General features: G+C 48.1%; 8 protein-coding genes across 8 annotated transcripts, besides 16 other annotated features; all 8 read right to left on the minus strand.

Annotated features, from left to right (window-relative positions):
- Window positions 1–1,199, minus strand: Tc00.1047053508181.4 (serine/threonine protein kinase, putative; the record flags this gene model as incomplete). The annotated part of the gene is made up of 1 exon (XM_811816.1): window positions 1–1,199. A coding segment is annotated over one exon (1,199 nt), but the record flags the coding sequence as incomplete, so codon positions are not given.
- Window positions 1–26,616: part of a sequence feature (heterozygous, Esmeraldo-like haplotype) that runs on past the window's edge.
- Window positions 1,562–1,590: a microsatellite.
- Window positions 1,626–1,649: a sequence feature (AT_rich).
- Window positions 1,714–1,748: a microsatellite.
- Window positions 1,886–1,945: a sequence feature (A-rich).
- Window positions 2,160–3,257, minus strand: Tc00.1047053508181.10 (hypothetical protein, conserved; the record flags this gene model as incomplete). Its single annotated transcript, XM_811804.1, has 1 exon — window positions 2,160–3,257. The coding sequence occupies one exon, from the start codon at window positions 3,255–3,257 to the stop codon at window positions 2,160–2,162; it is 1,098 nt and encodes a 365-aa protein (XP_816897.1).
- Window positions 3,922–3,954: a microsatellite.
- On the minus strand, window positions 4,052–7,123 carry Tc00.1047053508181.20 (6-phosphofructo-2-kinase/fructose-2,6-biphosphatase, putative; the record flags this gene model as incomplete). The annotated part of the gene is made up of 1 exon (XM_811805.1): window positions 4,052–7,123. One exon carries the CDS (start codon window positions 7,121–7,123, stop codon window positions 4,052–4,054), a length of 3,072 nt encoding a protein of 1,023 aa, XP_816898.1.
- Window positions 6,939–6,959: a microsatellite.
- Window positions 7,421–7,454: a sequence feature (AT_rich).
- Window positions 7,610–7,631: a sequence feature (AT_rich).
- Window positions 7,662–7,684: a microsatellite.
- Window positions 7,806–7,848: a microsatellite.
- On the minus strand, window positions 8,759–13,906 carry Tc00.1047053508181.30 (hypothetical protein, conserved; the record flags this gene model as incomplete). Its single annotated transcript, XM_811806.1, has 1 exon — window positions 8,759–13,906. The coding sequence occupies one exon, from the start codon at window positions 13,904–13,906 to the stop codon at window positions 8,759–8,761; it is 5,148 nt and encodes a 1,715-aa protein (XP_816899.1).
- Window positions 11,626–11,655: a microsatellite.
- Window positions 11,999–12,040: a sequence feature (CT-rich).
- Window positions 14,034–14,061: a sequence feature (AT_rich).
- Window positions 14,321–16,156, minus strand: Tc00.1047053508181.40 (aminoalcohol phosphotransferase, putative; the record flags this gene model as incomplete). Its single annotated transcript, XM_811807.1, has 1 exon — window positions 14,321–16,156. One exon carries the CDS (start codon window positions 16,154–16,156, stop codon window positions 14,321–14,323), a length of 1,836 nt encoding a protein of 611 aa, XP_816900.1.
- Window positions 16,520–16,560: a microsatellite.
- On the minus strand, window positions 16,751–17,950 carry Tc00.1047053508181.50 (hypothetical protein, conserved; the record flags this gene model as incomplete). Its single annotated transcript, XM_811808.1, has 1 exon — window positions 16,751–17,950. The coding sequence occupies one exon, from the start codon at window positions 17,948–17,950 to the stop codon at window positions 16,751–16,753; it is 1,200 nt and encodes a 399-aa protein (XP_816901.1).
- On the minus strand, window positions 18,548–21,106 carry Tc00.1047053508181.60 (hypothetical protein, conserved; the record flags this gene model as incomplete). The annotated part of the gene is made up of 1 exon (XM_811809.1): window positions 18,548–21,106. The coding sequence occupies one exon, from the start codon at window positions 21,104–21,106 to the stop codon at window positions 18,548–18,550; it is 2,559 nt and encodes an 852-aa protein (XP_816902.1).
- Window positions 21,552–21,577: a microsatellite.
- Tc00.1047053508181.70 (hypothetical protein, conserved) lies at window positions 21,636–26,573 on the minus strand (the record flags this gene model as incomplete). Its single annotated transcript, XM_811810.1, has 1 exon — window positions 21,636–26,573. The coding sequence occupies one exon, from the start codon at window positions 26,571–26,573 to the stop codon at window positions 21,636–21,638; it is 4,938 nt and encodes a 1,645-aa protein (XP_816903.1).

Raw genomic sequence — 26,616 nt, forward strand, 5'->3', positions numbered from 1 at the left:
TTATCATGCAGATACTGCAGTACTAGCGCAAGCTGAATAGCGTAAAAGGCGACCAAACGAATTGGTGCACGGCTCTGGTCTGGGGCCAACTGTATTGTGCTACTGAAAGAGGAAACGGTAGAAATCAAGTGCTTAGAAGGACAAGAGTGATTCGACGTCAGATCAGACTCGTCTTGCGCGTCGCCTGGAAATGAGCATGCCATGTCACTGCAAAAGGAAAGCCTCCTCAATTTTTGAACTTTACGACGCATCTCCCGCAGCCATGGTTTCGATTCGAGAAAAAAATACATATCTCCTCCCTGAGCAAATTCAAGAACAAGATATAGATGCGTACGACTCTGAAATGCCTGATACAACTTCACCAAGTAGGGATGCTTAAGTGACGCAAGTAACTGACGTTCCGTGAAGGTACGCTGCACACAACCCTCTTCTCGCACCTTTCGCTTCGATATCTTCTTTAGCGCAAAGAGCTTCTGGGTTGCTTTATGCCGTGCCAAAGTAACCTCGGCAAATGCGCCTTTACCAAGATATGCAATGAGCTCATAGCCCTTCAGCGAGCGAGCAGCCGAAGAAGCACCGTCTCTCTCCGTTTTATTAGCTAAGGTGTCTTGTTTTACTTCGGAAATCCTCTCACTTTGTCCTTGTGCTTCTACACAAGGAGCAAGAAAGGAGGACGCCCTCAGAACACTTTCCCCAAAACCTTCTCCACTTTCTACGGGAGCCGGAGAAGGTGAGTCAACAGTGTTGGCTTCCACGTTGCTATTGGCGTTTGATTCGTGCAATTGATTTAGCTCCTTCAGCATTTCAATGTGTTTGCCTCCAATAACGTCCTCAAGAAACGAGAAGAACTCGCTGTGATCAATTGAGGCGGCATCCAAATCCAAAGCGAGGTTGTTACCAGCAGCTCGCGTGGAGAGTTCGCCTGCATGTTGGGATGTCGCTGCCGACACCGCCGCCTGCTGGAGACCCTCTCGATTGATTTTTACATTTAAATTGGCGCGTGGCGTCGTCAGCGGACACCCATCACCTGCCAACGATGAAGACCCATCCACGGCAGCAGACACCTGATGATCTCCTTCGCCCTGGTTCTTGCAATATTCAATACTTTTGTGTCCGGGAGTAAAAAGCCATGCAATGGCACTGTGGAGTTTTTCACGAATACCAGTTTTGCTCTTATTTACCATTTTTCTCTCAGACATCCTTTATAAAGGATTATGAAACAAGTAGAACCCTCTGAAAGGCAAAATCTAACACACAGCAGCTAGTCAAATATGTATATTTTACGCCTCTGTGTGTGTCTTCCGTGGTGAATTGACCGTAGGTAGGGGGGTAAGGCACCAACACGAGGTATAGCTGGAACAAAAAAATCAGTAATCCTCTGCAGTAACTTCCAAATACAAAAACGCTGTGAAATATATGCGTGTGTATTGGTTTGTATTTTGTTCTCCTGTTATTTTTGTTATTCCCCCCCTTCTCCACCCCTCTTTTTTTTTTTTTTTTCTTTCTCCCTCCTGGATTATCAGTCGGCGTCGGCCGCTAAAGTGACGACACGGATACCTGGTTTTTTTCTTTTCTTTTTTTTTTTTTTTTCCCCACCCCACCCCTCCAAACAACAACAACAAAAGTAAATAAATATAAATATATATATTCGTATTTACAATCCTTCCAAATTCAACTGATTGGGTGATGAGAGAAAAGGGGAAAAAAAATTTTAAAAAAAGCAAAAGAAAAACAAAAAAAAAAAAAAACTGTACAAAAAAGTACGTTAAATAAAATAAATAGCCACCTATTTCCTAATAATAATACTAATAATAATACTAAAAGGTCGAAGAAGGTACAGCAAGCACAAAAGGACAATGAAGAGATCAAAAAGGCAGACAGGCGGAAAGAAACAAAAAATGAAAGTAAACAAAACAACCACAACAACAACAAAAAAAAAAAAAAACCACCGCGGTTCATCTCGAATAAAACGGATGTCAGTAAATTTTCTCTTCGGTGAAAAGCAAAGCAGCTCAAAACAACGGATAAACACTGTCTGTGTTGTGGGTCTTCCTGCGTGTGTGTGTGTGTGGACGGGGGAATGGAAGAATAAAAAAACAACAGCAACAAAAAGTGCTCGTGCTATCGTCCCCACCGCCCACTAGACAAGGAACGGCAGCCTACAGAAACACCTTCACAAGTTCCTCTTCGAGAAAGTTCAACAACTCCTCGTTATGGCCGACAGTCTCCTCAATATTCTCCACGACGCGGTGCACATCAAGGCTACTTTGCGGCCTCGCCATAACAAGCCGAATGACATCCTGTTCAGTCCACTGATAATTTCCTGTAGACGTGTCAGCAGCGGTGACCACAGGAGGTTGTTCTGCAAGAAATACTGCAAGCGGCAGAGAAGGCGGGGTAAACAACGGGCGCAGTTGCTCTGAAGGGAGATGTTGTTGTTGTTGTTGTTCCTCATTCTGATTGTCCTTATCGTTATTGTGCACAATGGAGTTTTCCTCGTTTCTCCGAGCGGAGTCGCTGAGCCTCTGTCGCACCGCACGCAACACCGACTTCACTCTTGTTGAGCCCTGACGTTCCATCTCGCGTCCGTTCGTTTCCCAAATTCCAAGAAGAGCCAAGACCGCACGCACATGACCCACAGTGCCCGGGCGATACCGCCTCACCAGCTGCGTCAAGGCCTGTTCTTGAGTTTTTGTGACAGCATTGATTTCCCGAGGGACCTCGTCTGCTTGCGGCGGCAAGGCATCAAATCCATTCTCTTCACTCTGCCGCTGAGCACGCGGCAAGTTTTCGCCGGAACCCAAGGCACCGAGTTCCTGATAGCGCCGAGTATGAAGACTGGTGGGGCCGTAGAGAGCGTGCAAACTGTTATGGCCGCTGATCGTGGCATACCGGCTAAGGTATCGTAGTGCACGCACCTCTGTCAACAGCACCATAAGGTGCGAAGCCGCTGGCGAAGAGAAAAGAAGATGATTATTCGCATTCGGAAGAGGAGTTGCAGAAATTTTTCCATTGACAATGAAAAACTGTCCATCTGACACAAGTGCTTCCGGTGGAAAAAAAAGACTCGTGTGTGCCGACGCATTCGCTGCCATAGAGGCTGACACCCGTTGCTGCTGCATCTGCGACATGTTGCTGCTTCCCATAAACTGCATTCCAAATGGAAATTGCGCCTTCGCATTTCGCTCGTCGCGTCGTCGTCGCAGCAGCGCAAACACCTCGCCATTTGTCATGGGAGCCCTTTCCAATATGATCATGACCGCTGCAACCTCCTTACCGTGTGCCTGTGGTCGCTCCCACAAAAGAGAGACGGAGAAAAATAACGCCGCGTCAGTGGAGTTAATTGGATGCGAGGTGCAGGCAATCAACTATTCACAATTAAGAACCGCGACAAACCACAACCACACTCGCACACACACAATAAAAAAAGAAAAAAAAAACAAGAAAAATATGGGCGCAGGCAAATATTCAAAGCAACAAAACAGAGAGAAGTCGGCATAGTGTGGCAGGACAACAAACACAGCGGAAGGTAACAACAACAAGACAGAAACAACTGGAGACATCCAGCCTCCGTTCCTCCTCTTTGGATCGTGCCAAAATTGCCTCAGGGAAAGCAGCTGATTTGGAAGAGTGAAGCCTACACCGGAAACAAGAGAAGAAATTTCAAGACAAGGAAATGAATAACACAACAGCAAACCAAAACGCCAAAAAGGAAAGGCACACAATCAAATAACAAGAGAAAAACAGAAGAGGAAAAAAAAAAACAGTAACGGAATAGCATGCCCATGGGAGAACAAAAAAAACAAAATAAACCTACTCCCACCACCAACACACAACACACACACACAAAAAAAAAAAAAAGACTTCAACAACAAAAACTAACAAAAAGCGCGTTTCCGTGTGCGTTTGGATGCACAGCTGTTTCTTTCTTTCTTTCTTTCTTTTTTTTCTTTCCTACGCCTCTCAAATTAAGACCCCAATTCATGCTTACCCAATCATCACCCTCACGTGTGTGTACATACATGCCCGCATCTAAACATACATATTTACCTCAGTATCGGCCCTCTCTTATGGATCCAGGTTGGGGGACATGATCAACGGGTTCTACAAGCTGATGCACTGTGATTTCTCCCTTGACACCAATCTCTACCACCGCGTGCTGTGGCAAACGCAGAGTTGGCGACACCTCTGGCATGGCATCCGTGAAAAAAGCAAGGACGCCTTGTGCAGGTACTGAGGTTGCGACAACAAAGACTGGTCCTTGAACCCGCATCACCGCCATAAGCGCTGGTTCTAGTCGAACATTCACCTGTCTACAACTTTCACCATTTGGAAACTGCACACAGTACGATAAGCGAGGGTCTGTGCCATTCGGTACATGAAGGAAACGGCTAGTTGCCCGAGCACTTTTGTCAAAATGCTGTTTTCTCACCTGTTTTCCCCTTTGATTCTGTTTCGTTGGATACTCATGCGTCTCAATTATCCCTTTTTTTTTATCATCTACATCAACAGAGTACAACTTTTTCGAGTTATATAAATTAAGCACAGATTCATCACTACACACCGGAGATGCCACGTAAAGAAGCCGTGAAAGTTTTGCGTACCGCTTTCGTACCCACTGTACTGTCCGTCCACTAAACAAGCCGTAGTTTATGCTATCAAGACCCGGTAATGGGCAGAGAAGTTCTTCCTGACATGTAATCCCGCTAAAGGCGCTGTTTTCTTCTTCTTCCACTTTATCCACACCATCCCCACTGTCCTCTCGCAAGGATTGTGCAAGCGGCTTCAGAGTGTTCAGCACACTGTGGTTTGTACCGTGCAGCACGATCATATGTGGGAAATGTCGCTCCAAAATAAAACGCTTCAGTGCCAATGCAAATTTATTTCCAAGCGGCGTCAGATGCTCATCACCACCATACATATGATTCTTTTCACCTTCCGTTTCACCAGGGAGGGAAATATATATGGGATGGGCAACTGGATGCAAGTTCATTAGGAAAAACGCAATACTGCTTGCCAGACCGCACGGTATATTTTTCATCACAACGTGTCGTTTCACGTCAATTATACGAATAAAACTTAAATCATCGGCGCGATCCAGTGGTTCGTACACCTTCTCGTACTCTGAAATTCGAGAACGAAAGGAAGCAATCACCTTGCTTGTGTCTCCAACGTTCTTAAAGTCGTCGTTGTCGCACTTTGCACGGAGAATATTTTCAGTGATAATCGTGTCATCATTGCAGATCGACTCAATGAACATGACACGACTCTCCATATGGCGTTGCTTGAAAGCCTTGTTAAAAAATTCCACCAGATGTTCTCGCCGTGCCTTTGTGGTGTTGGTGGCATCAAACACACCCACAGCAATACGATGGCGGGAGATAAACTCCACGAGGTCTTCACATGCAAATTCTGCCATTTTCTCACGCATTTGTTTTCCGTTTGCATTGTTTGGATCATAAAAACCGGCGTCCGAAGTTCCCTCAACACCAAGCAGCCGTCGGCGATAATTGCCTGCATTGAAGACTCGACAAGGAACACCCTTCCAATTGAGGTAACGTGAGATACGTTGGGCGATAAACGATTTACCGCGTCCAGGTAAACCTACCATGCAAACAACAAGAGGCACCGTACCTGAAATGGTTGTGTAGCTTGAAAAATTGGAAAATGTGCCCTGCTCCTCAAATTCACTTTCGTCTTCGTGCAGGGGAGCTTCAATAGGATTAGCGGATAATACAGATCGTGAGCGCATCAATGAGATCATGTCAGGTGGGAGACAGGCCAGAAATGAAGATAAAAGACCATGATCATTTTGCTGTTCACTTCCAATCTCGGAATCCAGTGGTGGCGATGGCGTAGCCAGTGAACATGTACTTTCTCGCAATGTTGGCGTCAAATGCGTTGACTGCATCATTGAGTTGTTTGTGGAGCTCACACCAAAACTCGTATTTCGTTGAACATTTTTTTCAGTAGATTCCACTGATTCTGCTTCACTATTCCTTTGTATTTGTGGCTTTTTCTGTTCCTGCGTAACCATAAGACGTTGAATAACATTCATCAAATAGTGACAAACGCTGCTGTGACGGTTGGCGGCAGCCCAGTCAAGTGGGGTCCGTCCCGTATTATCAACAGCCATGAGATCCGCACCAAACGAAATTAACACGCGCACAATCACTTCATTGCCTTCCAGCGCTGCAACGTGCAATGGAGTACATCCATTATAGTCCCGCTTGTTGACGTCACAAATTTTGTTCTCAAGAAGATACTGAAGCTGTGAAGCGTTGCTCGCCCTCACGAGGGAAAATATGTTTTGAGCCGAGAATTCTTTCCTTATTTCTTTCAGTTGTCGCTGTAAAGCAAATTTTTGCCGCTCCAGTACACAAATAAGAGCGGCAATATTTTGTTTCTTTATAACAGAATCAGCATTAGTATCTTGAGCAGGAGGAACCTGCAGAAGAGGCAAAGCTTGGCGGCGCTCTGGAGCGGGTTTATCAAAAAGCGGAAAACTGGCCGCGGTTTCCTGCTGCATTTGCTGTTGCAGCGCCTTTTCTCTCTCAACCGCAGAAAAAAATTCCGATGAGGGAAATGACGTTGCCCGAATTCTCCGGGATTCCTTCAAATTGCGGTCACTTTGGACAACACCGTTCACAAAAGTAGCCGTCGAGTCCATTTCTGACGGGCAAATTCGCGTTGAAGAGCGTAAGTGGCCTGACGCCTTTCCACACGCGGTGTCCAAAAAAGAGTCCCGTGGGCGGCACTGCTGCAGGGAATCGACGTCGGGCGATGCGCTTGCATTTTGCGGAAACAAGTACGATGACGATGGCGGTGAGGCTTCCACCACGGCCTCTTCAAATAAACAAAAGCCGCACTCACCGCCGCGGGAATTCCCAGGGCATCCCCGATGATGAACACCTACCGCCGCCGCCGCTGGTGTCTTTGTGGTGGTGGTGGTGGTGGTGATTTCTGTTTCAACTGCTTGCTCCGATGTCGCCTTTGCTTGAGCCAAGTTTCCGCTTGCAACATTTCCGTTCTTATTACCACTCGCGGTTGCATCACCGCTGTCGTCATCCGCCGCTTGTGGTGCAGTCTCCGAGGAGCCACGGGCTCCAGTCACCGAGTTCATATATTTCCTCGGCTTGACGGGAATTTCGTGGGTTACGCGCACGGTGCTTGATGCCTTTTCTGCTGTTTCAAAGCGCTTGCTGAATTCCCCGTCAATAGCGGCCTACCACGTGTATTACCGGTAGAAGAAAAAAAAAAAAAAAAAGAGGGGGATAGGTGAGGGTGGTAAAGAATCTCGCTCTCTCTTTTTTTTTTTTTGCTGTGCCGTAGGTGTCCCGCCAGCCGTAGACTATTATATGGCAAACAAAACGAACAAAAAATCGCTGCACCCTTTTAGTCCAGTGCTGAATGCAAAAGCAAAAAAAAAAAAAAGAATATAAAATATATATTTAGTGTCTTTGTGTAAGTGTATTTGTGTGTTTCCCTTAGATTTCCCTCCACACGCTCGGCTTCTCCCTCGTCCTCTCCTGCACGCACACGTACAGACCGGTAGTATATAAATATTGATATAACCGTATATGCACGTCCAACTCCAATTATCCTTATCTAATTATTATTATTATTTAATTCTCTCCTTTTCTTTATATATTTATCGCCCTTATATATATATATATATATGTATGCGTTTTTTCGTCTCGCTATGTTTCTTTTATTCTTTTAGCCCAACAAAAAAGATGGGGGAAAAGAGGAAGTAATTAGAGCAAAGAAACAACAAGCAGCCAAAAGACAAAAGCCGATACGCCCACACACACACACACACACACACACACACACACATTCATACACGTAAAGCATTACACAAAACAACTGGAAACATATATACATATATGTATAAGTTGCGTCCAGCCATAAAAAGGCAAATAAACGTCTTTCAGACCTTATTCACTCTTTTCGCAACCTTTTCCCCAATCACACGCTCGTCCTCATGATATGGATGATGCCAGTTAATTGCAGCAAACAGCAGAAATCGGTTTTGCATTGGTGACATAACAACCCGCACTCAATGCCAAGAGCTCCTGCCATTACCGTTCTTCAGTGCAGGCAGTCAGTACCATTGCAAGCAGTTGCCCAGCAAAGTCAAGTCATACTCTGCTAAAAATCAATAAGAAGCAAGGAAATACTTGCGATTCACCCGTGGCGGACGAGCCAAAGTCAATAATGGGTGCCTTGTATACTGCCCCGACTGCTGCAAATGCAGCGACCACAAAAAGGGACGAGAGGCACGTGGATTTTGTAAAAGGAGACAAGACTTCAGCTGTTTTATAGCCAAAGTTCGTCTCTTGAAGATGCCCCGTAATAATTGAGGTCATTCCAATATCACCCAGCAAGTGTTGGATGCCTTCTGCAGTCAAGCCATGTAAAATAGCGGTAATTAAGTCTCCAGCGTATGCCAAGTTTTCAGAGGACCATCGCCTGTGTACTTGTTTGCTTCAGTTTTTGATGGGCACAAAGTATCTGCATGTAGCTACGGCTTGTTTAAAAAAACAACACAACGTACTAAAAGAAATAGCAAAAATACGTCCGTAAGTGAGGGAAATAAGGTAATAAGTAAATAACTATACATCAGGAGAAAAAAGAAAACACGCAGGAATGCTTTCCCGTGTACGTAAATGAGGTGTGAGAAGGTATGCTTCTCCAAATCCTCCACTCCCCAATGACAAAAAAAAAAAAGAAAAACTCGCACGTCGGTATTTTTCTACCAACTTTGAGGACGCTGAAGCAATGGTAGCAAAGCAACAAAGTTCTCCGTGTGGCGTGACTCTTGATTTGCTCCTTCCAAACGACTAGCATCATGTGTGGCAGCTCTTTGCTCGGCAGCCTGAACCCTTTCCACCTCCTTCCTCAGCTCTTCCACAGAGGGGTATTCTTCCCTTTGGCTCTCCTGTTCTCCCTGCTGATACGGATCCGACGACTGTATTCGGCGGAGGTGACGCAGCATGGTTTCCCGAAGGTGTGGCTTCTCTGAAGAGCTCGTCGAAGGCCATGTACGACTGGAACTGGACGTCGTCACCGTTGTGCTTGTGGCGTTGCCCACTGCCGCTGTAGGGAAAACGGGTGGCGGAGAAACCCCACGACTCCAGGCCTCTTGCGCAAGCCACAACATCGAAGAGGAGTTAGTGTAGCGTGTAGTCTCGGTCGTTTCAGATGAAACATTTTCATCACCACTGCGTCGGTATTTGCGCTGTGGCTGTGCCACCCTTGGTTGTGGACGATTTGCGAAGCGCGGGAAACCATCCTCAACAAAACTGCTCAGGTGCGTTGAAGAAAGCCACGAGGACGACTCCGCGTTGTCGATATCGAACAGTAACCGCCGACGCACTTCCGTCCCAGTGGTGCACGTGCCGCTACTTCGTTCTTGCAATATTTTTCCCTCGGGCACGCAACTTGCCTCGTGAGGCAATTCCACAAGCCTATTTCGTGCTGTTTCCTCCTTCTTCTTTTCGTCATAATCGTGCATCCACTCAAAGATAAATCTCGTGATGGGATCACGAATTGTAGAGTCCAACGGCGCTGGCGTCAAAACGTTATTAACACTCGGCTCCACCTTGTTCACTGTTTGCGTCTCTGTAAAAGGCACGGCGGCAGAAACGGGTTGTGACGCCACATCGCATGGTTTTTTTTGATATTGATGCTGAATTAGCATCGCAACATTCATCTGTTGCCAGTCCCACATCATGTGCCAGGAGGCTCGCAGTGTATCCTCTTGTTCTTCCAGCATCTGTCGTTGAATCAGCTCATTATCACACAATCGAGCACATTCCTTTTGACGCTCAATCTCAATATGCTGCGACTGACGTGCCTTGGGAACTTCTGCCACTGTCACATAACCCTGTAGAGGAAGAGGGGACGGCTGCGGAACATTCGTCTTCTCCTCTTTGGTCAGCACGGGTGGATGAGACTCTCCGAGTTGAATATCAGAAACAAGAAGAGGCGGCCTCACCTCCTGCATTTCGTCCCTTTTTACCTCCGTACTCACCGTTAACCGATGGGTGCCTGTGATAGTTGGAGCATCCACAACCTCACAAGAAATTAGTTCTTCCTCTTTGGCGCACGGCAATCGAGGGTCTTCTCTCAAAATAGCATCAACTTGTGCGGGGCGTGTAGGTTGCACCGCATCCAGTGGTGCAATCGCAGTGAGGTGCTCCATGACAGGTGCAATATCGAGAACAATACGAACGGTACCAGCGGTATCCGGTACAACATTGCCTGTCGCTCCCTCCATCGTAATAACAACGCCCATCTGCGCAGTAGAAGCAGGCGTCAACGGTGCCTTTTTTTTTGTTGGTGGTGCTGACAGTGGTGGTGCTGATAGTACTGGAGCATATTCTTCACTGCTCACCATTGTCGTCGCCTGAATGGACGACTCACGGGGCGGATTCACCTCTTCCTCTGCTCCATGCCATAGAGGATCTGTGGTGGCTGAAACAACCTCACGCACCCACAACGGGCCCGTCTCCGTCTCGTATGCTCCGTCCGACATCAATACTGTTTGTCCTCTTTGAGAGGATACCGTCGTCGCCTCCCCTCCCTCTGTGTTCTCATTATCGATCGTCTTCTCCTCCTCCTTTTCGTCCGATTTCTCTTGTAAAAGAGAATGCAACAAAGACTCTTCAAGAAGGCGTAAGACTGTCTCCTCCAAAGAAATTTCCTCATTGATAGGGGCATCAAAAATTTTTGCAGTTGCTACAGCTCGTTCCATCGATACCATGTCAGGTGGCTTCGTATCTCCTTCGTACTCTTCTTCCTTCAGTTTCTGCTCTTTTCCACTTTCATCTCTCTGCTTCAGATTCTTGAATGCGAGACGGCGCAACTCGGCGCTCACCAGCTCATCTTCAAGCCCTTTAAACAAATCCGCAATTAAGCTTTCCTCAGCTGCGCCGCCGATAATGCTATGAATGGTCTCATTGGCCAAAAGATCCGCCAGGCGTTGCTCACTCCTTGCCTCAAATAACTGGCTCTCTGGAGAATGTGGTACAGGCTCCCCGAGTTTCTGACCCTTCGAAGTCAATGAAAGGGCTTTTATATGCTCTAGGCGGCGCCTTGCCTCTATGCGTGTCTGGGCCTCCGCAGCCCGAAGTTTTGCTCGTCGGCGTGGTGTCAAGGCACCGTGTTCTTCCCCAAAATAATAAATGTCACATGGTCTTTGAATTTGTCCACCTCCCTCCTTAGTAGTAGCCTGAGGTGGGGGTGGTAGGAGAGCGTTGAAAGCACAATCCAGACTGTGCTGCCGCTCCATTTCTTCACTTGTCAGCGGATCGGAAAGCAACAAGATGCTACGTGGGAATACCGCCTGCCCAGCAATACTCCCACCTATATCAAGCGTGTTTTCGTGAAGGTGTGAAGTACCACCCACAACAGGAGGAGGGGTTAGAGTGGCATCTAGTGAATGAACCGACTCGGTGAGAACCGTCTCCGTCGTGTTGTAAAAATTCCGTTCATCGCCAATTTGAGCGTCATGAACTGCAAAGGCATGCGGAGACCTCTCCTTGGATCCTTTACTCAAAAGCCGTTGTTGTGGTCTTGCACCCCGAGAATGTGACGAGGCACGTGCGTGTTTCATGCCAGCAGCAGCAGCAGCAGCAGCAGCAGCAGATTTAACACCGCCACCACTACTAGTCTTAGCAGTTCCCCTCAATAGGGATGGCTTAGATGATACCGCATAAGGTGAGCGTTGTGGTCCTAAGACCCTTCTCTGTTTTCCTGCAGGTGAAGAAAATCCTATTCGTCGTTTATCAGTGAGCGCACGTGAGCCGACACTTGCCTCCCCACGCGCTTGTTGAATTCCGTTCTTCTCCTCACCATCAGACAAAATCACAACTTCATCCACTCGCTCCAATGAAGCATCATGGGCCGTTGCAGTCGGTTCAACTCCCGGCTCCTCCGGCAGCACAACAGAAAAAGGGCCCCGGACAAAGGGACTTTTCAAATCTCTTTTCTTTTCTTTCTTCTTCTTCTTCTCGTCTTCCTCCTCCTTCTCTGCTTCTGACGAATGGATTTGTTTCTTAGAAGAGAAAAATTTCACCCCTTCCGCGATGTCCGTTTGCCGCTGACGAATATCTGGCGTGATTCTAGCAGCCACCCCTATTTTTCCACCTCCATTCCCATGCCCAACATCGCCCAAAGGAAATGTCTTGTATAACATTTTCTGGAATTCTATACGCTGTTTTGATTCAGAAGCGTATTGCCAGCGACGCCGTTTTATTTCTTGTAAAGCAATTACCCGTTTAATTTCCTCCGTATTTTCATTTTGTCGCTGCTCCGCAGCACTCCGTAGTGTCTGTACTGCAGCGTTCTTTTCCATCTCAAAAGTCGCCTTTTGTTTCTGCATAATATCTGTCCATGCTCGACGCTCGTCCCGCAAAATTTTCTCATAGTGGCGGTGAAGCCGCCTCAGCTCTTCTTCAATGTAATGCGGAGGCAATAAAGGGGGTGATGGCGGAAGAATCTTCGTTGGCTGTGGGCGCACCGTTGAGATCGTTATGACAGGAGGAAGCGGTCGCTTTGGGTCTGCTTGAAGATTTTGGAGTGCCTCAGCAATCTCAAACGGTTCCGAGTACTGCAATTTTGATGGAGCAATTAGTGGCATGGTGGTGTCGGCACGTGGTGCCATGATGCGTCGCCGTGCTGACTCTTGCTGCTCACGCGCTAGTTGACGAAAGCTCGCCTCTTGCGCCGCAGCGAGTCGCTCAAGGAGTCTCCGCTGATCGATAAGTTCGTTCCTTAATTCGTCAGGTATGGCTGGGAGGGTCTTGGACAAAATCGCCGCCAGTTCTTCTGCAGACGGCGGCGACTCTGAAGGGAGAGGTCTATACAGCTTCGCTTCCTCCTCATGCTGTTTACCCACGTTCGTTGCCGGGATCACTACCTTCCTCTTTCTTCTGGGGGGGTTCACTGTCTCCCCCGTCGGAAGCTTGGGTATTGTTGTTATCGGTTGATGCTGCCGCTGGTGTTCCTGACATCGCTGCACGCATGCCACTACATCTGGGCGGTTCGAATGCACACTATACTGCAGGAGTTGCAAAGCCTCCTGCACAGTTGTGGTGTCAGAAAAAATGTCATGAGCAGTCCGGAAACAAACCACCCCTCCGCCATCAATTCCAAATTGCGGTGTCCACAACTCTGCACCGTCAATGACGTCAGAATGGCGTAGCAACGGTGCCACATAACGTTCTGGGTCAAATTCCACCTCTTCAGTTAAACAGATGGAGCTTTCACTGGTCGATGAGGCCCCTTCAGCGTCATCTCCAAGAGGAGACGAATGGCGAGACTTTTGAGCTCTTGCCTGTTGAATGCGAGAATGCAGCTTTTCAAGATCCTCCATGATAGCCGCATGGGTATCAGCTTCAAGGAGATTACTTGGCTCAAAATCAATGCCCTTACGAGCAGAGAACATGGCCTCATCTTCACCCATTCTGTGCCCCTCCTCCACTTGACACTCCCGCTGAGCCTCAGACCACACATTTTCCACACAATATGGATCCGCATGTATTGTGCGGCCCGCAAGTTCTTCCCGAGCGTCATGCAGAGCGGCCGTCGCGGCAGACTCCAGTCTTGATTTATCTCCGGTTTTGTCCCCCCATTCTGAGCGGCCATCGTCAGAACCGCCCCCCGTGTCGGAATGGACAAGGCCGTCCTCCGCGCGCAATCTTTCCTCCACCTCCAACATCATCTCGAGACGGTGGAACTGTTGCAACGCCTCCCGTCTGGAAGGGGCGGTGGCATCAAACGAGGCACCAGGAATAAAACCCGGAAATGGCGTAGTCGTCGTTGAACTAACACCCTGACGATGACGGCGACGAAAAACCGGAGATTTTTCTGTGCGAATGCATGCACTTTGCAACATCCTTCTATGACTCTTCTCACTGGTCTATAAAATCCCTCCTTCCGCGGCAACAGGCACACAAACCAAAATTGCAAACGTGGCCCGTGTTGACCGTTCACTTCTGCACGCTGGGAGAAGAGGGAAAACGTAAAAAAAATAAAAAATAAAAAAAAAAACCGATGGTCAGAAAATTCCCCCTCCGCACACGCATTCCAAAGAGAAAAATAAAACGGTCTCTTCCTTCTTTCAGTTGCTTCTGCTTCAGTGAGGCATAAAGGGATAAAAGTGTTTGCGGGACAATAGAGGAGTAGGAGAATAAAAAGGAGAGGGTACGCCGACAAAAAAAGAAAAAATGCGCAGCTGCTCCCCTCTCCTTTTCAGCGCCCCACCCTCTTCTTTTTCTTTTAATTCCTTCGTTAAATCTGCCTAACCTCCTTACTCCCCTGAAACAGACCCCTTTGTCTTTCCTCTTCCCCCCTCATCCATTGGGGTGCCGTCCTCTTTCAAAAGATGGGTCGCCCCTAAAATTTTCTCCCCCGCCTTTTCATTCGCAGCTCGCTCTTCCTCAATCTGCCTTCGCAGCGCTTTTTGGTTGCTGCGGGGCACCGTAAAAACAGGGATGCCCAACCTTTTCGCTGTGTCACGCACAACAGTACACACCAAGTGAATGTAATTCCACACACACACAACAAAGAGACACCACAGTGCCTGCTCCTCGTCCAACACAACACCCCACACGTTCCTGGCACTAAGCAGAGCTGAAGTATCGCCATGATTGTAATGTTGTGTCCATTGAACCACATTGCGACAGTAAGTCAGCGTCAAATGGATAGCCAGGAAGAAAAATGGCCAGAAAGTGCGGTGAAGCGGGTGAAATTTAGCGTTGCATATGTGCGCTATCATCAAATGGATGGAGGATTTTGCAAAAAGTAGCCCAAATGTCCAGCAGAAAATGCGTGGATGTCGCCGAAATATATTACTGGGGGAAGTAAGCAACCATAATGTGGCAAAAAACATAATTGAAACAAGTGGCAGTAAACGCGTAAGAGCATGTACAAAATGAATTTGACAAACTATACTTCCTGATGTACTGATACTCATATCATTGTGACGGTGAAGCGCACGGTACACGCGGATAATGTTCCCAAGAACCGTAACTAGTGTGCTACATGCAAAAAATAAAACAACAACAGTGTTAAATCGCACCCAAAACAAATTGGGATGGCTGGGATCATACAGTCCAAGAATAGTGTTCTGCAGTGTATTATGTCCTATATATACAGCATGAGACATTTGATTCGCAGCGTTAATAGGCGTGGGTGGTGCAGAAATGTATGCGTCACTGCAGTTGAGGCCAAATAACAGTGGCAGGAGTGAGAGAGTGCTATTAGGGACATAAAAATAAGGTGCATTTATACATGGGCACACAGTCCGCAACACAATTGCTTCAATTGTCACAGTGGCCACCGGAGGTGACAAAGTCAACACAGTTGGAATAAGTCGCTCCGGCAATTCCACCCCATTCATAAACCACCATTGAGGTCCACCCATCCATGCTGTAAATAAATAAACACCAACGGCAGCCATCACTCCTTCGTTTGCACCATTAATAAGAGGTAAAAGAAGCTCCCCAAGATAATACTCCTCCCATGTATTCATAAAAAAGCCTGTCATCATGCAAAGTAAAAACGTCCAGGTTTTCCATGTTGGTCCTGCCAACGTAGACGCGGATATATAGAGAGAAAGAATAATAGAGTTAAATGAATCACAGCCATGATCTATAATTAATCCAAGCGGCGATGCCATGCGTGTTCGGCGCGCCTGATGACCGTCAAGGTTGTCAAGGAAAGTATACGCCATAAGTGAGAGAGCGCACAAAATGAATACAAAAGACGGTGGTGGTGGAAAATTCTCCTTCATAAATTCGTTGCCCTCCTCCCCAATCTCATAAAAGCCTCCAACGCCATTGCCACCACTCGCAACAGAGAACTTGGGTATATAAAAGGCAAGCAATACATGTGTGGAGCAGACGAAAATAAGAGCAGCAAAGGTTATCACGTTTGCCGATAGCCATACGGGTAAGTACGTCACTAGTCTGGCACACAATGGTCGCCACACGTAATTGTAAAGTAGACTTTTGTCCGTCCCACGGTACACATACGCCCGCATCCTTTCTTCCGCATTCTCAGGGAGGTATGATCCGAAGGAAACTTGATCACTACGCAAAGAGGCGTTTCCCCTCATATTTTCCGGCTTCTGAGAATTATTCATGTTATTTTTACTTTTTTATTTCTCTTTATACATTCCCGCATGCCCTGTATTATTATTCCTGTCAATATTATTACTCGTAATATGCCGTCCACCTTTTTTTTTTTTTTTTCCTCCCCTCCTGATGTATAAAGATGTATATGCCTATGCGTTGGGATGGTGTACTTTATCGAATAAACGCTGTCGTTTTTTTGTCTCTATGCGCGCGCACAGACACACACACAAAAAAAGAAAGGGGAATCGTCAGGCAAGCAAAAGTGTCCGCTATTATTTGTGGTTCTTACGCTAAAGGGACTTCAGTGGTCTCCACACTGAGAACGTCGTGTCAAAGAGACGCCTTGAATACGCAGGAGTAACAACAACAACAAAAAAAAAAAAAAGAATGAAAAAAAAAAAAAAAGAAAGAAGAGTACGTAAGGGTAAATATTCTGTAATTCACACCATAATACTAATAGTAATAATGGTAATAGTAAGTACAACCTGTTAAAGAACAAATATAAACATCACCTTCTTTTTGCTCAAAGACATGTCATGGCTTTGTTGTGGTCTTGCGTTCGTGTCCCCTTCCCAAATGTCAGCCCCCCACCGCCCTGCCTCTCAGCGATCCATAAACCACTTCTCCCAAAATGTGCGACTTTTGTCCTCCACGGCCAGTTCAAACACTTCGAGGTGGTCCTTCTCGGCCTCTTTTTCCCGCGTTGTCTCCTTATGGCGGCGACACATGGGATCGTTGTACCGCACAAAAAAGACTAGCGGCGGCCTGCCAGATACTCCGTGAGCAACACCAACAGCGTCACCGACAGAAAGTTCACTCTCGTTGTTAGAAGGAACCTCAACAGTTTCAAGCAGTGGGAGGTGCGGATCGACGCGGTGTGACTCCTCCGCACACGAAAGCCGGTGCTCCATCCACCTCCCCTGATGCACAGATGTGCTTTGAATGCAAAAGTTGCCGTACTGCCGCAGCACTGGATCCAGTAAAACTGCAAAATCCCTCGGGGTCTTCGTAATATCAGAAAGTTTAATGCAGTGCAAGAGGTGGCGGTTATCACCACGGGCATCAAAACGAAATCTACCAAAGGCATCACGCTCCAGTAACAGACATTCCTTAACAAACTCCTCGACGGGCGATGAACAGGCTTCCAGTCTTTCTCCCGTATCCACATTTCGGCGCAGCGCGGCAAACTTTAGCATAACGTCAACTAAAAAAGGATCAGTACGAATATCGGCTGCAATGAGTGTGCGTAGCAGCATCGCAGCTCCATCCTCAGGTTGGCTTCGAATTGACATTATTTGCGCATAGTACCCACAAGCTGCTCGCAGTTCGTACGCCAACAACCGCATCAATGGGTTGGTTTTGATAGCCGCATAGAAATGTCCGTCACAATGCTGAGAATTCACAGGAGAATGGAATTCGGCTTGAATCAAAACGCGTCGCGCCTCATTCTCCGCTTCCTCAAAAAGAGCTCGAATATCCCGTTGTGGCGTTTCACCATCCAACATCCGCTGAAAACCCTCCGCAAGAAGCATGCGGGGAAGAGCGGGAAGTGGAACAGCCTCCAGTGCACCAAGCACACGCTGGATAAGGCTCTCCTGATGAAGAAAAGCATGCCGGTAAAGAGCCGCAGCAGATCCTGCGCCCTGTACACGCATTGGAATCACATGGCGCAAGAAACTTCGCTCCACTTCTTGCAGTGCACCATCCAACGAGGAAGAAGAAGCGGCAGCGGCCACCGCAGTAGGAGTGGAATAAATGGCACTTGAAGAAAAAGATGCAGACAAGCGGGGCGATGCCCTCATCACCGCACAACAATACTACCACCTCTTCTTGATTGATTTCTCCCCTCCGTCCTCTGTGTTTCTTTGGGTCCTCCACCCTTTTATTTCCTTCACTGTGTCAAGACAAGAGAAAAGACAAAAAAGGGGAGCCATCATCGATTGAAGAAAATTTTGCGCCCTCCTTTTCAGGAAAAAAACGCAGAAAATCCAAGAAATCTGTCCTTTCCCTCCATCTATCTCTCCCTCAATGAAACAGTTGGAACGTTGGTGGTGGTGGTGGTTAGGAGGCTAAGAGACTTCATGAATTGATTCCCCCCATACATATATGTGTAAATATATATGGTCCAAAGCCGCCGCAGCCACCGTCTCCTCTCACATATTTACTTTTCTACTTTTCCGTTTTTACCTTATCCATCTTTGTTTAAACGTGTTTGTGTATTGGAGCCGCATTAAATCAGCAGAGCCCGATTTTTGCACCACCATGAGACTCAGAAAGATAATTAACGGATGTCACTTATTTTCATTTTCTTTTTCTCTCTCCCAGTGTTTTTTGTTTGTTTGTGTTTCCATTACTTTTGTTCTGATTCCCTCCCTCGTTGTGGCTGTGCGTCAAAGTCACTAACCGCCACGCTTCGTGACACGCTTGTTAACCTTGCGGCCCCTGCCCTTTACTTTGCGCGGGCCATGCTTGACATATCCGGGCACCTTTGCCGCTGGATCCATTGGCTTGTAGTTGCGGTTAAAGCGTGCTTTATTGAACGCTTTCACAGTCGCCTTCTTCCGTGCTCGCGCGGGCAGATCCTTCGCATTCAATCCACGTCCACCGCTGCCCTTTACACCTGTAAGCAACGCACGGTCCTTTGCCTTGCGTTCCTGATCCGATTCTTTACCATTATCATCATCGTCACCGCTGTCGTCGTTATCAAATCGCATCCTCACTTGCTCAGACACACCTGCAGAACGCCGCGTCACAAGGTTGCCAACAACACGAAAATGTTCAGGGTGCTGCATAAGAAATTCCATGAGACCTACACCAAGAGCACCTTCAAAGCGAGCATTGAAATGGTTCCATTTACCAATAAGATTGCCGACGTCACCAATGTACATGGGCCGGGGATTTCTTGGCATTGCCATAAGAATCTCCTCCACAGCTTGACGTTGCAACCGTTCCACATCACGTTGCCGTTTCCCCACAAGTGGAAGCGTCAACCACGAAAGAAAGAGTGGCTCCTCGAAAACGGAAGTTCGCACCGGAAAAGAACGAAGAATTTCCGTGCGGCTCGGGGGTTTATTCGACACCTTTCGGCTTGAAAGCCTTGCCGTCTCCCTCCTCTTTGATTCAGCGCAAGATGTGTCCTCCTTTTGCAGCAGAAAACAATTCGAAAGAAAACTACGGAGAGGTCCCACTTCTGGCTCAAGTGTCAAAGACCATAGGGTGCGTCTCTCTAACTCCTCCACAGCGAGAGAATACCCAGCCACTGCGTCGTAGATAAAGTGCATCAGGACCACAAGATAATTGGCAAATGCTGAACTAAGCTTAGATCCGTAACGATTCCGTAACCGTTGCACCGCATCCTCACGTTTTCTATCTGCCAACTTCAATGCTTCAAGCCCCGGTACAACTTTATCCACGCCCCAAGCCGCACCAAAGGCGTCTACAGTCCCAGGTGGGGCATGTTCGTAGAGGTAACAAATGGTGGCCTGTAGCTGAAGGTTGGGAAGCGTCTCGTAGTAGTTCAAAAACTTTCTCTTCTCTATGGCAGAAGGTTGAGTGAGAAATTCACTTAAATCACCATTCCCAGTGGCGTCAGTGGTGACGGCATCTCCCCTCTTCTTTGTCGCCACTTTTCCTTCCTCTGCTTCCTTGATGGGTGGGAATAGGCGAACCACCTTTGTCACTGCACGGAGGGTCATTTCCTTTAGTGTGCCTCCCGGCGGACCAGCGAACCGCGCGGAGTGGTCCACAAGATAACGTGCGGCGTACGCCAGCATGTGATGGGCGTGAGTGACGCTTGCAGCACCCAGCGTCGACAAGAAGGTGCTTAAAAAAACCTCTTCAAACATGCCCCGACTTGCACTGTACAGGCGCACAAGATGCTGAAGAGCCCCTGAAAGGTCACCACGTGAAAGTGAGGTTGACACATCATTATCAAAACGAAGCAACTTCAATTTGGGTGTGGTATCCGCTGCTTCCTTGTCGCCAGTGGCTGAGAAAGCCTCCGTTGGAGTTGAAAAAAAATCAACCTGATGAAGTAGGGCAGCAGGAGGGCTCAGCGGCGGTGAGACATGATAAACAATTTCCTCCTCCAAACACCAATTGTCCTCCGTTGAATCCGAACCAGCGGTGCGACCAACAAAAAAGACAGCACGTAAGTGCACAGCCTGAAGGTCGCACGCATCTACAACACCTGGCAGCGTCACAAGAAGACTTTCTGCTCTCGGCAGCCACACGGCCACGGATCCGTCGGCCACACACCGAACAATCTCCTGTGTCGTGATAATAACCCGTCGTTCGTCGGAAGTGTGCTTCAATAGGTTAGCTCCCACAGCTTCGCTCGGTGCACTCACAACAAGACGCATAACACCCGCAAGACCAGCACAACGTGCTGCCCAGGCCATGGCATGCGCTGCCAATGGACTGCTTGTGACAACTAGCACGCTAAACGGTGCGACGCCTTCCCCCTGAGAAAAAGCAGCGGCAATATGGTGCGACGCTGCAACAGCTGCTGACCAGAATGCGATGCGACGATCTGCCGATGGACATCCGACTACTGCACGGGGAATGTCGGGGGGTAACGGGGGTGTCACCTCGGCCGTAGCAGGGCTCCCCCTTGGCGGCGGAAGCCAAGGCACGGCACCTGGCCGCTTCGTCTTCACTCCCACCTCCTTTTCCAGTTTCCGCCGTTTTTTGATGGATCCACCGGCTTCCTTCGTAACCCCCGTCAACCGCTTTTGGCGGTCCCCAGCTGCCTCGACCGAAGCGGGTCCTGGCGGCTGTTTGGCCCGAACAACGCCTTTTTTATGGAATGTGTTGCGGTGATTCCGCCAATTCTTCGCAAAGCACTCCTGACCGCAAAAAAAGCCACGGTCAGTGGCAATCTCCGCCTGGCAAAGTGGACACTGAAAAGAGAATGCAGGATTGCCGCAGCCGTCACAGAGTTTCTCTCCAGGTGACATGTCTATCACTACCTTTCCCTCCCTTCTTTTTTTTTCTTTTTAATATCTCGTTTCCCTCCTTACCTTATTCGTCGACGCTGCACACCTCCCTCAGCGTGTGGAAACAACAACAAAAAACCCCATAAAATCCCGCAAATGCGCACGCAGAAAAAAAAAAAAAAAAGACACTTTTTCTTCAAATTTCACGTTATTATTACCCTTGAGCGGTTTATTCCTGGCAAATTGTAGCAGCTGTACGGCAAAACAGGGGGCTGAACACTCCAATAATCCCCCACCACTTCCCGCCTCTAAACGCCCGAGTAGTAAACGGACTTTGTATTGCAAATCAAACCAGAATTGCAAAAGTGAAATAAAAGTTTCCACATTTCTTGGCTTGCCACAAAATTATGGACAATTGACAAATGTATATTTATGAAAAAAACGCATTGTACGTGATAGTGCAAGCGTGTGTGTGTGTGTGTCTGTGTGTGTCTCCTTCTCTGGGTGTGCATCTGGAAATATACATGTACTTATAGCTGTATATAACTTTTCAACGCCACGGTTTCGGTTTCGGTTTCGGGCTCCACGGGGAACAAGAAAAGTTCATGCAGGAAGTACCTGGAGACAAAGTCAACCCACGACCACTAATGTTCCCACCATCGCTGCGTCGATACGGATGTTGGGAATGCTGACGACATGGAGTTGTCGCTGCTCTCCGAGAGGACTCCCGCAGTGTCGGACCATGACGCAGGGAAGCAAGAAAACGCTTACGTCCCGCCACCTCACGGTCAAGTTTATAAAAAGCATCAACATACGAAGGCGTAATCGACCTCAATCTTCTAGTGGTAGATACCCTGTCAGCATTCGTAGCAGTTATTCTATGCTGTGGTGAGACAAATTTCCGCCCAACTATTCCACAAAGATTCTCCAGTGTCGTGGGATCTTCAAAAAACTCCTGGTTTTCCTTCTCTGCTGTTGGGGTGCCATTCGCGTGGCACGAAATTGAACTTCTTGCACGTGAAGGACTGCGGCTTGTAGATCCCTCCGCCATGAATCGACAAGCCGCATCTCTTCTTCGAACCGAGGAGGAGATGGTGGTAGTGACGGGTGCTCGGCAACAAACGGCATTTGTCATCTCGTAGGCTTTGTTTCCCAAAGCATCATAGCCAAATGGCCTACGCGGCATCTCGACATCTCCCCATACACCTGGACCTTCTTCGAAAGGGATACGTATCAAGTGAACTAAAGTGTTTTCTTTCCAGCTTCGTTCATTCCCTGATCGCAGGCTATAATTAGATGTCACGCTACGGCTACGTCCTTGCGAAGGACGAAGCCTTGTTGGCCATTCAAGTCCTTCGTGTTGTCTCCGCCACGACATCGTGGGACGCATGTAATTAAGCGGAGGGTAGTAGGCACCCACAGTGTTTCTCCTTGTTTCCTGAAAAGCATTGGCTTGTACCACAATGGGAGACATATAAGACTCACCACCACAGTCTTCTTCGTCATTTATGCAATTATCGCCATTAGCATCCCCATCAGATAATTCATTCAACCCCGTAGTTGCGCTCACGCTGTGACTGCATGAAGATGGAGAGGAAACAGTGGTTATTTCCACAGCCGTGAGAGCGGGATTTTCCTTTACCATTCGAACATCCGTTTCGTAAGGATCTACGCTCGCAGCTGCCGTGTTCTCTAACATGGTGGAGAGAGAATATTCAGGAAACGTGTCACCCTCACGCTGTGCAGTTCCCGTAGAAAAATTACCCTTACTCCTTTCTTGCAGTTCTACAGCCTTCTCGGTCGGGTGAACCGTTTTGGGACTATGAGAGGATGTTGAATTATTTTCAACAAGAAATGCTTCCTCATCCCCATGTGTTGCGTGTTCATCCACCCCTACTGCAGTGTGAAAAGTGTCGTCAATGCTCTCAATTTTTTCAAATGTTTCATCACCGTCTCCCATTTCCTTTACATACCCTTGACGACTATTCTCTCGCACGACAGCTTCTCGTTGACAGGATGATGCGGATGATGAACAATGCGTGCTCACAGCTCTATTGAATGATTCATTCATCGACCCTGTCTTTGCTTTCGAAGGCGCTACTTCTTCAATTCTAATTTTCGCAGAGATCCGATGCGGCGCTCGATCAAAGATAACATCGTCGCTGTAAGGGCGTCTAGTAGGTGGGGTCAATTGGGTTCCGCACGACACCATTCTTTGTCGACCCCTGCCTTTTTGAGGTAAAGGGGACGGACTGGCATCGTACCGTGCTCCATTGCGAGATCTACAGCATTTCAAGGAGCACGGAACGATGTGCCTGTTCATTGGTGTCGCATGACTTTCCATTCCGCTTCGTGAGGTGTCAAGTGAACACATATTGACCGAAACAGCAACGTCACGGCGCAACGCCTTAGAAATCGAATTAGATGACACTGATTTCTGCAACTCCGATGAATCAACAGGGAAATCCAATACTTCTATGGACGCATCGACATCTCCTCCATGCACTCGAACGGGAACGTCAACACATGCATCGACACTTTTTTTTTCACCCCTATCACCCTTTTCCTCCGCAGCGGAATTAATCTGAAGAGAAGATGTACCCGAGTGCAAAGTAGCACTGGGGCAATAAACAGTCTGTGGCTGCGGCGATGATACTGTCTGCGGCTTCCTATTTTCACCTATTGAAGTGTTTTGTAAAGAATGAGATCCACCGCCCACAACAACTGTGGCAGAGCCTGTCGTCGTATTATTCGTCGTGGTGGGTAAAGTGTTTGATGTCGAGCTCCACTGGAAAAACTCGCGTTCCACTTGTGCAGCCTGTTCCCCACTCCTCAAACAGAATGCATCTCGGGCAGTGTCGTGTTCCCCAGTGTCAATAGCAAAAAGATGAGCACCACCGCACTTGACAGATTGCACGGTTGAGGATGTTTTTACATTTGCTATCGTGACCTCTAGTGGCGTTGCAGAAGAAGCCTCCACGTGGCTGAGACACGAGTTTTCGTCGTTCCCACCCATTATGGAGCTTAACTCAATCGACGCATTCACAGCCAATTCCTCCTTCCTCCTGTGCGTGAAGAGTGGCATATCCAAATGACACAATTTATGATTTCCGTATTCAACCTCAAAACATCGGTACAAAATTCCTCTCTGCCGGAGCTCTTCCGTCCACAACGCTTCTCGACCCCGCATCTCCTGGATTGCGGTGGTTTCCATCTCTTCACTTACTTCCTGCAGAAAGCGTCGCTGGCTGCACATGTTCAGCTCCAAAAGTGCTGCCAAACCCAAATGAAATTGCTGTGTCAAACGATGATATTCCTGGGACTCTGTTTGCTGAATAAGCATGAGGCGGATGCGAGTTTCTTCTTCTACCACCGTTGCCACATGTCGGGCATAAACACGAGCACTCCGAATATTTTGCTGAAGCTCACAATTATGTCGAATACATTGTAGGCGATGAAATGCATTAGTTGCCTCCGTCACGATGCTCTGCCAGTGGCATGCCTCCTGTAAGTAAATAAAAGAAGGCTGCAGTGCCGTCTCAAAAAGACGATGATAAATTAAAAGGAAATGAAACGCTTCACCCTCCACTTCTACCACTCGTTGTCTAGATCTTATCTCTGCCGAAAGCAGACGGAGAATTTGCCCCTCAACACGGCGCATGGCATGGTGGATATTCTTCATACTTTCACCAACTTCTAGAAGAATGGTAGGCGCCGCACATGAAAAAAAATTATTTTCACAGATGGAACGTGAAGAAATATACCCCTTCGCAGTTAACTCTTTCCCCTTTCCTCGATACTGTTGCACGTTAGGGCTGCCACCTGTAGAAGAAGGCGTTGAGTACTCCCGAGCATTTATATTGGCACCAGAAGCCGCACTACGCCATCTGGATGACCTTGATGAAGAAGAGCCGGATCCTTCTCGCATCAAAGCATATGGCAGTGGACCAGGCACCTCTAAACCAGTCGTCACTTTCTTTCCTTCCTTCTTCGCCACATTCTCGCTTGTTCGCCTTGTTGTTTCCGCCTCTGAAGAAGAGGATGCCACTTTGCGACTACGTGAAAGAGAAGATGACGCTGTCTCATCCTGTGCGAGAATCAAAAAACGTCGAAAGGTATAATTCACGAGTATCCCACGTGTGGCGTGCACGTATTTATTAATGATTTTACGACGCTGCTTATCTTCGCATTCCATCAGTACCAGCGTTTTCTTCTGTATTTCCAAGACATGAAATGCCCTCATGATATCGGTCTTTGCCGGAATTGCTGACCGAGTTCGACGCTTCGCCACCGTGTCAGAGGGTCTTGCGGAAGGAACAAGGGAACCGCGCAAGGCCCGAGACGATCGAGCGTTATCCCTTGCCTTACCGGCAACTCGAGTCATCATGCCGGATGGCACCGGACCAAAGCAAGGAACCGGTTGTGATGTCGCCCTTTTATTGCTGTTTCCATTATCTTCTTCTGATGTAGAGCAGTCCTCATTTCCAAGTGCCAGCGAAGACACAGCCCTGCTATTGGGTAGGGGAGACATCCAGTTCCGCTGAGGGCTTATTCGAGTGTTAATAAGGGGCATTTGCGCCGCAAAAGTGGAAGTATCAGTGGAAGAATCGCTTTTGTCGTCGCGAGGCAGGGAAAACTGAAGAGAAGTCGGCGAAATACGACATTTATCACTAGCTGAATGCACATCGCCTCCTTGTACAAAGGGCGATTGTCGTTGAAGTTCAGCCTCCAAGAACGGCGTAGATGCAGCAACGCCATATGGGGGTGTCGAGCTCCCTTGAACACCGCATAAATGACCTACAGAAGAGTCCTGCATCTGTCGCTGTGCTTCATTTTGGTAGACCAGGAGATGCTGAAGGGGACTTGTTACCCTGCGGCGGGGAGGGGCAGCAGGGAGGATATCCTTCATCTCCACACGATCATTGTCACCACCTGTTCTCAGCCGTATTTTTGAAGCATCAGTAATCACGGTGGCAGGAATGAGCTCCTTCTCATCAGGACGCTCCACACCCACGCCGCCCTTGCTCGGCGGGGATGGTCGTGGTGAGCATAGCACAAGAGTACTACGGCGCCTACAAAAAACCGGTGGCGTTGATTTTGTGACGCGGCGTTGATCACGGCCTTCTGCCACGCCCACTCCTGCTGAAAGTGGCCAAAGCGATCGCGGTGAAATTAACGAAATTCTTGCATCGCCTTTGTTCAAGTCGGTCCCTTCACAAGCATCCGCACCCCGTCCTTCCTTCGTACAACGACTACTCCTGTCAATTGCAGTGGCAGGGCCACATTGCGGATCCGCCGCATGCAAGCGGCTTTCACCAACATCCGCATTTTCGTCCTCCGCCTCATTGCGACTCGGTGTGAGCAAAGGTACACGCAACATCACCGGCCGCGGGTTCAGAGAAGAGTGCACTGCAGTGTTGTAAAGAGGCATCGAAGTGGATGCTCGGGTTGTTGGCGCCCGGGAGCCATTTCCACTCTTGGAGGACATCCTCCCTCCCACTCCCCCTCAATTCTCTCTCTATTGTTGCCCT

This window comes from Trypanosoma cruzi, genomic scaffold, assembly GCF_000209065.1.
Source record: "Trypanosoma cruzi strain CL Brener 1047053516711 genomic scaffold, whole genome shotgun sequence".
NCBI lineage: Eukaryota > Euglenozoa > Kinetoplastea > Trypanosomatida > Trypanosomatidae > Trypanosoma > Trypanosoma cruzi.